Source organism: Anneissia japonica, unplaced genomic scaffold (genome assembly GCF_011630105.1).
Source record: "Anneissia japonica isolate Jap-2015-1 unplaced genomic scaffold, ASM1163010v1 scaffold288241_len153310_cov167, whole genome shotgun sequence".
Classification (NCBI taxonomy): Eukaryota; Metazoa; Echinodermata; class Crinoidea; order Comatulida; family Comatulidae; genus Anneissia; species Anneissia japonica.
The window spans coordinates 31,017-44,620 of NW_022731111.1; the positions used below are offsets into that span (position 1 = coordinate 31,017).

At 35.3% G+C, this 13,604-nt stretch overlaps 1 protein-coding gene across 6 annotated transcripts in view; it reads right to left on the reverse strand.

The window, feature by feature from the left end:
* Positions 1-981: 981 nt before the first annotated feature.
* Positions 982-13,604, reverse strand: part of LOC117115204 — a 33,804-nt gene continuing 21,181 nt past the window's right edge. For 5 of the 6 annotated variants that reach the window (XM_033258905.1, XM_033258906.1, XM_033258907.1 and 2 more), the window contains 6 exons: positions 7,501-10,060; positions 7,326-7,367; positions 7,090-7,170; positions 6,872-6,919; positions 6,506-6,601; positions 982-2,959 (listed from right to left, as the gene is read on the reverse strand). In XM_033258905.1, coding sequence (XP_033114796.1) covers positions 2,835-2,959; positions 6,506-6,601; positions 6,872-6,919; positions 7,090-7,170; positions 7,326-7,367; positions 7,501-10,060 — 2,952 coding nt within the window. In that variant the 3' untranslated portion in view covers positions 982-2,834. The remainder of the gene's footprint in view (positions 2,960-6,505; positions 6,602-6,871; positions 6,920-7,089; positions 7,171-7,325; positions 7,368-7,500; positions 10,061-13,604) is intronic. The other variant, XM_033258908.1, reaches the window with a different exon arrangement.

Here is a 13,604-nt window from a genome sequence, read left to right on the forward strand (position 1 = left end):
ACAAATCACTGAATGAGCAAAAGTTGCAAAAAAGACTAGAGCTTTACCCTAGGCCTGAAAACATAAATGCTTTGACAGCTCCCAAAGTTAATTCAGGGGTATGGCGAAAGCTTTCAGAAGACACCCAGCTGCGGGATTGAAAATTGCAGGGAATGCTTGTGTCAGGTATGGCAGCAAATGCGATGGTCCTAGAACAAATTTATGAACAAAGAAAAAAGGCAGCTAGCAGTAACAATGGGACAGTTGTCCTTACCACAGACATGTTCAATAATTTATTACAAGTTTCCCTTGATGGGATGGTTTTGACTGGCATAATGATTCAAAACCTGTCACAAAAAAGAAGGGAGTAAATAAGACCAGATCTTAACAAAAGCTACCAGCAATTGTGTGCACCTTCAGCAGACATTGAGCATGGTGCGTAGTTGTTTGGGCCAGACCTTAACAAGACCCTGAAGGACCTTGAGGTGAATGAAACCTAGTATGGAACATATTGAAGAGTCAAATTTTTCAGAGCAGGATGAGTCTCTACTTGACTTAGTCAATGGAAATTAATTACATCTGAACCAGTAATCCTAGCAACCATCACTGTTGGACAGGGTAGAATAAATGTTGTTAAATCTATAATCCTGTCAGATAACCAGCGATTTGTAGTCCACCCCATAAAATCGTGTTTTGAACCAACATAAAAAATTGAATATCTTGGTTTCGTTCTGGACTCGACAGACATGTCGGTCTCACTTTCAGAGAGTAAGAAGCAAAAAACACTCAAATTAACCTCTGACCTAAACAAAACAAATAGATCTACCATTCAAGTTAGCAGAATGCATTGGCACATTGGTCTCCTCTTTTCCAGGGGTTCAATTCCTGTCTCTTATACACATCTAGATGTGTATAAGAGACAGGGGCCAGACCTTAACAAGACCCTGAAGGACCTTGAGGTGAATGAGAAATTACACCACAGATGAAACTTGAATTATCTTGGTGGATAACAAACACTGCATCAGCAAAATACAATGTTATCATAAACCCCCACGCAATTTCCCTTACTAGTGGTGCATCAAATTCAGGCTGGGGAGGTACATTGAAAAACGTTAGTGGTCAAATTATTCCAATACTGGTGGTCTCTGGTCAGTGACCGAGTCCCAGGAACACATTAATGTTTTGTGAGAACAATACTATGGTTCATATCAGAATAAGCATTGACAACACAACTGCTGACATATATTAATAACATACAGTAGGAGGAAAAATACACAATTTGGATGTGATTTCCTAAAATATATGGAGTATGCATCCAGAAGCATTTGTGGTTATCATTTAGCCATATACAAGGCAAACACAATATTGAAGCTGATAAACTCAGTAGAATGTCTCATGAAAACACAGAATGGGAATTGAATCATACAATATTTGAAAATTTATGTGAGCTGTGGGGGAAGACAGGTGGATTTATTTGCTTCCAGGATTAACAAACAAATAGACAATTATGTCTCCTGGAAAACAGATCCATTTGCATCAGCAGTAAATGCTTTTTCAAAAAACTGGAAGTCATGTCAACATTTTTCCTCCTTCTTCCTTGATAGGAAGAATCCTTCAGAAAATTGTATTGGATAAAACACCCCAAGTAATGATGATTGTCCCTTATTGGACAACCCAGCCATGGTTCTTTTAATTGTTTAATGGATTGTGTTTTTGTTCTTCATAAAAGACGGTCCAGCAGCTACCAACAATGACTTTAGTGTACTAGCTTGCAAGATTACAGGCAAGCAATCAGTCACCATGGACTGTCAAATGAGGTTGTCCATGTTCTTATGTTGTCATGGCGACATTCTACACAAAAGCAATATTCAACTTGCATCGAAAAATGTTTCAGATTTGCAACTGAAGCAAAGGTCGATCCCTATCAGATGTGCGTGAAATACTAGAATTTATGGCACAACTGTTCAAAAAAGGGGCCCGCTGCAGTACTATTAACACTATAAGGTCTGCATTGTCATCATTTATCTACTTTAATGGACAACCAATTGGACAAATCAACATTATTAAGAGATTTGTGAAAGGAGTATTCCAGCTGAGACTAGTTTTTGCAAAAAAACAATGTCACTTGTGATCCACAAATAGTACTTGAACATTTAAGGAGCATGAATAATATCACTTGTTCGCTAAAACAAATGACTTTAAAAACAGTTATGCTATTGGCACTATTAGCTGCACAAAGAGTTCAAGCTTTGCACTTGATTGACATTCGGAATATATCATTTACAAATGAATGTGTTAGAATTAGATTTGGAGATGTTTTAAAACAAACCTGTCCTGGTTTCCAAAAGCACAAATTAATTTTATACCGTGTGTGTTGGTATTAAAACCACTGCTCATTGTACATTTGGGTGTTTATTTTGAGTGCAAGAACACTGGCTTTGAACATCTCATGGAGCCATTGCCTCCACAGGGGGGAGGAATAGAATTTAAGAATTAAATGAGACTTTGCATGCATACTGACGATCATTTTCAAATACCAGTTCAGGAACACTGATCATAGTTCAATGATTGGAATGTTTAGAGAATTAAATAGATTACTATTTACTATTAAATTTAATTTAACTGTCGATCCTAACACAAAATAGGGATGGGTGAAACAAACCACAAAAGGGCGAGCATGTAACCACTACTATCCAGAGGATGGGAGGAATAGAATTGTCATCAAATTTTCAACTTACATGCAAGTCTCATTTAATTCGTAAATTTTACTATTATTACTATTATCAATTTTTAGAATGTAACAATAACAACAACAAACAACTGCCATTGGATGGTCTAACAGGAAATAAATGCTCTTAAACAAACTCCTTGGCTCTCCTTTCACGTTTGTACACTTCATTCATTACCTTGGTGTGAATGGTATGAATATCATGCCTAAAGTGTGGTTCACACTGCAAAAACCTCTGAATGTCTTTTTTTCCTGCAAAATAAATTGAGCACAATCAATCAATTTCATTGAGGCCTCTCAAAATAGGTCGACGCGTATACCTGTGGACCACGTGCAGTGATTGGACATGTACAGTAATTACCCGTCCTCAGCGACGTGTTAGGATTATTTCTTGGAATGTTCCATTTTGCTATAGACAGATGAGACAATCATTTGCAGCGTACCCCGCTAGCCGCTGTGCTGACGTACAGTACTGATAAGTTGATGTGACTCTCATAAAGGATGGTGCCCATTTGGTTTTGATGGTGCACATTTTGTTCTTTGACAATATGGGAACTTTACTAAACTGGTTTCTAAACCAGTTGCATGACATAATTCACTCATGTTCGTCTTGACTTAAGAACTTTGACAAAACTGGCTGCCAGGCAAAAAAGGTCAATCACAACGTCTTTGTACGCCGCCAATACAAATCCACCGCGGAGTAAAGACAGAAGTAGGTAATAAGATGCCAAGTGCAGGCAAAGGATTTTTCGCCTATGTTTATAAAAATTATAAAGTACAGTTTCATCTGCTTTTTTTGTATTATATTTATGTTAACCTTTTTAATATAGACAGGAATGTTCATCATTCTCTTTCGTTGGTATGGCGATCAATGATATGCTGTTTATTGATTCAGTTATGAGCATTCCAGTCCAAGTATCCGAGTGTGGAAATTAAGATATTTTAAATAGCTAGATCCATAAACTACAATCATGGAGGTATAACCTCCATGCTTCTACCAGCCTCGTGCACAGAGTGGATCCAGAGAATATTCTGAGGAAATATGATGTGATGTGCGAATTCTGAGCTGGGTTATGGTGATGTTTGCATAGACACAGGGAGGAGTCTTGTACATAGAATTTAATTTTGAAAATTACCCTGGTTTAGAGTACAGTGCTCTCCAAGTTTGTTTTTTTTTTTTGTTTTTTTGTATATACTCTTCCACCCCTCTTTTCATAAGGGGTCCGTGGACCACACCTACATTATAAACTGAAAGGCGGGCATAAAATATATAATTATTTCTCTTTACTGTAGTTATAAAAACACTTCATCACATCAATGAAAACATGGTACCAGCATGCAGTGTACCTCATTCTCTGCTGCATCGAGCAGGACGTTCCAAGTCCACTAAATAGGTCATGTATAGCAACAATAATCAACAACTACAGTAGTAAATTTCACGTGCAATTTGAAAATAAAATGTAAATTTAGCCACATATAAGTGTCTATCAAGCATTTTTAATTGGTTTAGTTTAATTAATACATTTGAAAATACTTAAATTACATTACTTGCATTATTTTACCCTAATTTTGTAGTTTTAATGTCCCACATTCTGTCAATTTTTTTTATAAAATAAATTCGCTAAAAACAAGGTATAAATTGTCTCGCCGTTTCGCCTTAGCATCTTTAAAAAAAAAACCCTAAGAGTATTAAGAAGAGGAAGAATTTTAAGGTTTATGACGCAAAAAATGTAAAATTGGTGCAGGAGAAACCGGTACGGTAGTAAATTTCACCTCCGATACATAAATAATCATAAAATCCATTGACATTTTCACTGGTTTTCCCATAACTTGTCATTTTAGTCTCACTAAAATAGTTTTATATCCCTTTCCAATAGACGTAAAGAATTATTGAAATGGATATTTAGAACCAATATGACATTAGGGGTTTAATAAAGACTTGGATCATACTAAAGTATTTATTCATAGTTGATTTTGTTCTTGGTTCTCAGGCCTTTATCAATGGCCCGTATTATCATCGTTGTTTATTCCGAATTATTTATGGCATCGCCTTTAATCAGTATCCCTTGTTATTTAAATTTCGAAATACAATTGTTGTTCTTTTCTTGTCAGTTGTCCTCACACGAAGGCCGTCGTGTTCGAAATATTTATACACTGGAAATTGACTAAGCAGAGATTACACTAAATTAGTTAACAAAAATCACCTCATTTCACTTATGTTTGCCGTTTAGGCCTACTTCATTCTCTATCCCGCACTCAAAAATATGTATCCCCCATCAGTTCCCCATGTCAAATATTTTAGATACGCAAGGGTATACCGTATTCGCGCGAATAAGTGCCCCTCTCTTGTGAAAGTCATGACTTTCACAAGAAATTATAATTATATTGAGAAACTACATAGACTTTTAGTACTCGCATGAATAAGTGCCCGGGCGCTTAAAATATTTTTTTTCACTTTCTGAGAGGCGCTTATTCAAACAAACAGGGTGCTTATTTAAACAGGGCGCTTATGAAAACAGAGTGGAAATTGAGGGGGTGTTTATGGAAATAGATGAAAATTGAGGGGTTCTTATGGGAAATTATTTTAATAATTAAAAATTCAAGAGGCACTTTTTGAAGAAAAAAAGGTTATATAAGGACATTACGAATGGTGGTTAGAAAAGATAATCGTCCAGAGAATATGGCTCATAACAAGAATGCGTGAATATTTACATAACAGCAAAACAGCAGATGCAATTAGTGGTGCCATGCAACGGAAACAACAGTGGGATGGGTGTGAGCAATAGATTCAATAGCTATCTCTGTTGATCACTTGGTCTGGACTTTGGAATGCACCTTAAAGAAAGAACTGTAGCTATATTTGTTATTATGTTTCTCACGGAAAATGAAATTAGTGAATCCGTCATTGTAAACATCAGTGAAAATTGTGTTATTTTGTCATCGACACTGATTCATGACTAGCCAAATTTTTAGGGAGAATGCAAGTTATATACAGGTACAGTAGAACCTCGTTTTTATGTACCCCAGTTATACGAACCCTCGGTTTTACGTACGCCTCGTATCAACGATGATGTCATCAAAATCCCCGAAAATATTCAAAACAAACGGCCCTTTTCAGAGCAACCATAAGTAAAAAGACTATAACAATAAACCTGTTCAACATTTGAATGCTATCAACAATTGTTATCTATTTTCGAACGCTCGTCAGTTCGAAAGAGTTGTATAAAAGCTTTTTTCAAGAAAGGTTTTCATCGACGTAAATAAGTAATATGACCCCTATTAAACATAATGGAATAATCCCAACAATTGTTATGTATCGTCGAACACTCGTTGGCGATGCGACCAGATTATCAAGTTTCTTAACCCTTTATCACGCGTGGTCCACGGGTATGCTCGTCGACTTATTTTGAGAGGCTCCCTAAACATAAAATAGAAATTTCTGAAAATGGTGAAAAATTAGACATAAAAAAAATGAACAACTGTAAACTGCTGTATGTGTACAACAGGGTGATTGCATATTGTCAATACTATACTGTATAGAGTAACAAATCAATAAGAGCTCAAATCATAGGAGTAATTGGGACAATAAGAACTAAATAAACGTGTGGAAAATAAAGTTGCCACCACCCTAACAAATAATCCTGCCTTATACAGAAAAAATTGTGGAAAGCGTAATTGTCAGAAGGCAAAACAAGAAAGAAAATTGTAAAGTGTACAGTACACGCAACTGTAAAATTTAGTTTGGCTTTCGGGTCACAAATTAATTATTTAGACAAACCGATTCTTAGTATTTCATACCTGGAAGTCTCTTTTCAGCTTTCCCATGCATGTAGGCTGAAAAGAACTTCAAGACAGAATTTTCTTCATCTTTACTCCATTTTGTATACTTGCGACCTGAATTTTAAAGTTGGGTAAAATAATTAGACTTGATGTAAACTGGCCTTCAATATTCTGCTTAAATCATTATAATTAATTTAAAAACTATATTATTTTCTATGACAAATTTATTTTTCTCAAGCCTCTTAACTACTGTACTGTAAAGCAACTTCCATAACTTATTAATTTTCAGGAAAACATGATCATAAAGTTAAGTATTAACAATATTTTGGTCAAATTAATGTATTTTACTAATTCATCATGATGAAAAAAACATTCATGACTAACCTTGTACTACTGGAGCTCCCTGGTTTGAGACAGCATGCTGGTAATCTACTATAGTGCAAGACAAAATAGGTTCAAGTTGTGCAATTAAAAATGTTTAAAAAATATCAAAAATATTAGCTTTTACTAATGGAAACTGTAAACATGATTAAAAATACAGACATTTTGGTTAAAAAAATACATCTAGAAAAAACTTAATAGCAAACAACACTTATACTAACCTTGTACCGTATTAGCTTCTGGGTTTGAGGAAGAATGTTGGTACTCTATGGTGCAAGAGGAACTACGTTCGAGTTGTTCATCTAAAATAAACCCAAAACAATATTTAACTATCATATGTCTCATACATGGACTTGTACAGAGTATGGACAATAACCATAATATATAGTCATGCATTTTGATTGTAGTACATTTTCATGTGATTATAAAATACAGGATACTACTGGGATATACTTACCACTGGTACATGATGACGAACTTGCAAAAACATCTGATGTCTCTAAAAAAACCAATTAGAAATATCTTATTATGAAACTTAGGTAGGTTTATATATGAAAGATATGAAAATTATGTTGTATTTGTTATGCTGTATAATAATATAACTTAATAAAGTAATAGATTCCACAATTTACCTGTATCCATAGTCTGAAGCCTCTTTCCCACAACAGTGATTTCTTTGACAGCCAAGGGGGCTTGGTAGATGTGCACATTAGTATCTGCCGTATGCCCTAGATGTTTGTAAATGTATGACCTCTCAGTCTCTGGCACATCCATTAATGCGAAGAGCACACTAACTCTGTGTCGATTTTTTGTTGCTGTAATCATCTCTTTATTTTGAAGATCGAGGCGATCACAAACATTCTGAACGGAATGCCATCCAGAGACATGGCTTATAGAGCCATTGGTGCTGGGAAACAGATATTTGTTATCTTCTAAAACTCCTGCAGTTGACCGAATATCTGGATCAATTAATTTTCTTAAAGGCATATGTGCATCTTTAGGAAAGAGCACTGGTACCAAATGTTTCCCTTTCCCTGTTTGGTAACCGACCTTCAATTCTTTAGCCAATGCCTTGTCTAATGGATCGAGTCTGTCCACCTGCTGCTGATCTAACCACACACCTCTTTCTGCATCAGTCCAGTGACTGATGAGGAGTCGACTGGGCTCACCCCCCCGTCTTGCATTAAATAACGTTAACCTTGCTACAACACAATCTCGTAATTCAACAAACTTATGGATGTCAAAGAATTCAAAATCGTTTGTGACTATGTCATACATTCTTTTAATGATGTGGTGTTTTAGTTTCTTAATGTCTTCTTCCTCTGGCTGTGCACTTGGCCTTCTTAATTTCTCTTCTCTTTGTTTGTTAAGGGTGTATGTGGCATCGCCAAACATTATATTTTTGTTTAAATCTAAAACAGCCACAAATTTATCTACCTCATCAGCAAGAACATCTTTGTCTTCCATCAGGTAAGTTGCCTTTACAATTTTGCTGGCAGATTTCAGTAAATAAAATAATCCCTGCTTTAAACCTGCCTTTATGCCCAACTCGGACTTTGTATAGTCATTCACAGCCTCTTCTAAGTGTCTAAAATTTGTCCTTTGTAGAAGATCAGACACATTACCTGTCTTCACTGGGAGTTCTCCAAGAGACTCTTCAGTTTTCCTGAAGGCTATATGGAGTGATGCTAGTCGACGCATATCTGCCATGACAGATTTCCTTACCTCAACTGCCTTATCCACTTTCCTCTTTTGTTTCGACCATAGCCTTTTTCCAATGTTCATCAACACTTTATCTTTGACACACATTTTCCCAGCTTCGTCATTAGTTCTGAATTTTGATAAAATGTTCTGTACAAATTCATCCCAATTATCATTATTAAGAGCCAACAAACTTGCAGGCAAAGAAACAGCACAAGCTACGGCTTCTGATTTTGGCTGACACACCTGCTTTATGTGCCTTCTTAAATATTTCTTTGATAAAAATGCTTTGCACGTCCCACACTGTACCAATGCCCCAGCCTGTTTTGATGAAGAAGCAACCCTCTCCCTTTCATATCTTGGTAAATCCATTCTGGCTTGCTGTTTATTGAAATCTGTAATTCCTTCTTTTTTGAACACGTCAAATGCATCAGCCTTTTCTGCTTTTGGAAGCTTTAATGCTTTTTGCACACGTATGTTGTCTTTATGTACAAGAGCTATGTGCTGTGATAACTTGGACATCATTTTCCAACAAAATATACAGTATCTATAAGGTTTCTTGTACGGTTTCTGTTTACACTCCTCTGTGTCTACACTTGTGTCTTCACCAGTGTTGTCAACTGTGTATTTACTGGTGTCCTCTTCTGTACCTTCTATCAGGCTTTCTATCTGCTCCTCATCACATGTTGCTCTTGTTGTCGGAATAACAGGGAAGACCTCACTTACATCCGATTCAGAATCAGACACAATATCTCTTTCTGGTACTTCTGATGCTGTCTGTATTCCCATTTCATGAAAGGGTACATCAGACACTTGATCCATCAGGTGATTTATATCAGATGCAAACATTATCTTTCCTAGATCTTTAACATTTGTCTCCAATTGTGAAACACCTTCATTTGATTTGGAATTAGACTCAATATCTCTTACCAATACTTCTGATGTCTGTATCTCCATTACATGAAAGGCCACATCAGACACACGATCCATCAGGTGATTTACATCAGATGCAGGCATTGCTGTTTTCTGTATTACAAGGGATGACTCACATGCATCTAGTTCAGCACCAAATACAGAACCCATCACCTCTCCTAGATCTTCAACACTTGTCTCCAATTGTGGATTACCTTCATCTGATTTGGAATTAGACTCAATATCTCTCACCAATACTTCTGACGTCTGTATTCCAGGGGATGACTCACTTGTGTCTAGTTCAGCACCAAATACAGGACTCATCACCTCTTCTGCTTCAACACTTGTATCCAATTGTGGATTCCCTTCATCTGATTTGGAATTAGACTCAATATCCCTCACCAATACGTCTGATGTCTGTATCCCAGGGGATGACTCACTTGCATCTAGTTCAGCATCAAACACAGAACCCATCACCTCCCCTATATCTTCAACACTTGTCCCCAATTGTGGATTACCGTCCAATAAACTTTGGAGCAATATCATAGCATCTGTTTCTTCAGGGCACTGTATGGCTGTCTAAAAAAATTAATAACAGTAAAAGTAATAATTAGGCACAATAAAAAACTAATTAGTCCTTATCCTTGTGTGCATGTCTTGCATGATATTAAAAAAAATTAGATTTAAAAAAAAAAATTATTATTCTTTTAATTTTTTAGTAAATAGTTAGGTATTGTTATCTCAATCATGTTTTACTTTGAATGTCAATGCACCAGCAAACCACCCAAGGGTGATATTTGGCTTTAGAAAAATATAAAATTGCACTAAAAATGGTTTTATTCATCGTCTTGCCCTCTCATTTAATAAACTTTCTCATAATTTTACGTTGATCGATATTTTTCACCAGAGTCTTAGTTCATTCAAAAACAGCTTATCGCAATCTTTACTCCATAATACCTAAGTGACTTGTGTTTTGTCTGCTTTGTTTTCGATTTTTTTTTTGTCTTGTCTATGTGCTTGTGTTGGATCTGTGTTTTGTCTCCTTTTGTATGTCTGCTTATTTATTTTTTTATTTTTATTTATTTTTTTATTTTTTTTAATTTTTAATTTTTTATTCTTTTATTTTATTTTTTTCACAACTCTTAGCTTAAGATGTCATTCGCAATATTTTTATAAAAAATTTTACCTATTCCTATTTTCTAATGTAATTTTATCAATCATTTACTTGTTTTGCATTTTTTTGTTTATTTTCTTATCTGGATTTTTTTGAACTTGCAATTTTTAGCTTAAGATGTAATTTTGTGCAATTTTCTTGTAAATTTCTCTATTTCATTTCATACTGTAATTTTATTAATCAATTTGTAATTTTGATGTAATTTCTCGCAATATATTTGTAAATTTCTCTTTATCTTTCGCTTGTTTGTATTTTTCTATATATTTATATGTATTATAAGACATCCTGTAATTGGCTTCCGCTGTTGGATGATTTTCGAAATAAATAAATAAAAAAAATAAAAAAAGGCCTCCCTCCCATATAATTTTCAAGATTAGATAGGGTTGATAAACTAATATTTTTTATAGGGCCTTAAATATATATTAAACTACATGTACTTCCCCTTGAATGTGTGGGGATGGATAAATAACACCACTGCTTTACACATGAATGCCTTGCAATAGCTAGGGCTACAAGAGCCGCATAGTTAGAATATAAAACAATATAGAACAAGGTACGTCTGCAACTGAGTTAATTTTTTTCTAACTTTAATTTATTTCTTTCGAAAGGGTACTTTCTATCACATATAATTGCACTGTCTACTTAGGCCTAGGCCTAGTCTTACTATGCCTCATCGTCCCCGCTATACACAGTACATCAGTAAGCCCCCCCCCCATGCTACAGACGTTTGCTAGGCAACAGAACGTGATTGCACCTTCCTTCCCAGGCGTTCATGGAACATTTCCATATTGTAAGCCAACCAGCTACGTGTATTCCTTTATGAAAATGAGTACCGCAGCGTACTCATTTTCACAAAGCATTTGCATCCCCTCTTGGCAAGAGGGAACTTCGAAATAATTGTCTCCATATCTTTGCTTACACTCTGCATATCCCAATGAAGCCAGTTTTGAGTTACCACGCTCTGAAACTGTTTGTGAAATCTGACGAAGTGACACAAGTTTGATGTAAAAAATACATAGTATTATATATATTATTTATTGTAAATTTTCATCACAAAATATAAAATATATTGAAAGAATTGGCTTTATAGTCTTCAATTATATGCCCTTTAAACTATATTTAAGAATGACCTGTAAAAGCTGGAGAACAGAATCTTACGCAGAAACAAACTTTTAGAAATACCACATTGCTCTATTCAAAACAGGATCGTTTATGACCATAAAGCTAGCAGAGTACTCTTTTTTTATGTTATCTTTTGTATGTTATAAGCCTATGATTGAGCTTCATGACAAAATTCTTCCCCTTAGAAGAAACGGTCACTGGTGGGTAGGATGATTGATTGCTAATTGCCTGCATGCTGCCTAAACAGCGTTCACAATGAGTAAACAAGACCTTGTTAGTAGGAGAAAATCGGACACAGTTCAGCCAGTACTGCTCCACTCATGGTCAAATTTCAGAAAGTATACACAATTTCTGAATTTAATGTTATTATTTAAAACATAAAATTTTTTAAACCAAAATCCGACCATAATGAAAAAAGAAAGTAGCTGTACGTCTGTGGATTTACTTTACTTTTTTCACAAATTTCGCGAACGTAAAACCGTGACTTGGAGAATACTAGCCAGAAAGATGCATCAATATTTTATTAGTTCTCAAAAAACAAAGATGGTAATTTTGGTCATATTCAATATACATATATGTATTGAAAATGACATGGTGTATTGGTGTTTATGCTGGCCTAAATAAATATAAGAATACGATTCTTTCTAGCCTATTCTATTTATATTATGATCGTGTGGCGTACAACAGCAATGTTTACTCACATTCCCGGCTATCCAGGGGCTATTCTACAGCTTACAGCTGATGTATTTCAATCTAGGGTCAGAGAGTTGTAAATCTCTATTTTATAGGGCCTCCGAATTGAGCGATGAATATTTAGTTGGCAGTTGGAACAGAGAATAACTTGTCATGTATTAAAATCAAATGCTAAATTGATTTGAACTGATATTCTGTATCTTCGTTGCATACGATCAACTACAGCTGATTACTCGCTCTCACGGCCAGTGCACAACGTCACGAACAAACGAGAAGCCCATTTGCTTGAGTCGTGGGCGATTTAGAACCGTCCATTTTGCAGCAGGGTATTCATTTTGTATTATAACTATAAATACACATGCCTAAACATTACCACATTTAAACATGTGTATTAACCGTTATAATAAACATGTTTAAATACTATTATAATAAGCTTCACCGGGCACACAATGGTTCGGTCTTGGGATGCCACTGGTAGGCGCTTCAGTTCAATCTTATTATTTTTGTTTGTTATGCATCGTAATTTTCCCGATTTTTAGATGTGAACACAATTTGTATTTTCTTTTTAATTATACTGTGGTATAGACAAGAAGAACAATTCCCAGCAAAAAAAAATTGCAGGAAATTCAGTAGTTGCTTCTGTTCATTACAGACTGCCAATGCACTTTTTGACATCACACCACACCTAAATATGCGTTACCGATTATAATTTCTTTTTATTGAAAATGTAGGAATATGTTAAGAGTAGGTATCCCAATGAAACCCGTTTTGCGTTACCACAGTCCGGAAATATTCATGAAATTTGATGAAATGACATGATTTTGATGTAGAGAATAAAATACTCATTGTGAATGTATGTCAATAAAAATAAGATATCTTGAAAGAACTGGCTTTATTCTTTACTTACATGCATTTTTTAACAATATTGATGAAGTATTTGCAGAGAAAAGACGATTTGTCAAAAGCCGGCGAGCCGATTTTTACGCGCAAACAAATCTTTGGAAAACCCCTATTTGTTTTCAAAATACGATCGCACGATATCCATTACAGCTAGCGGAATAATTTCTTTTGCATGTTATCAGGCTTTGAATCAGCTATATTTTTATGTATAACTCGCTTGGTATCGATGTGTTC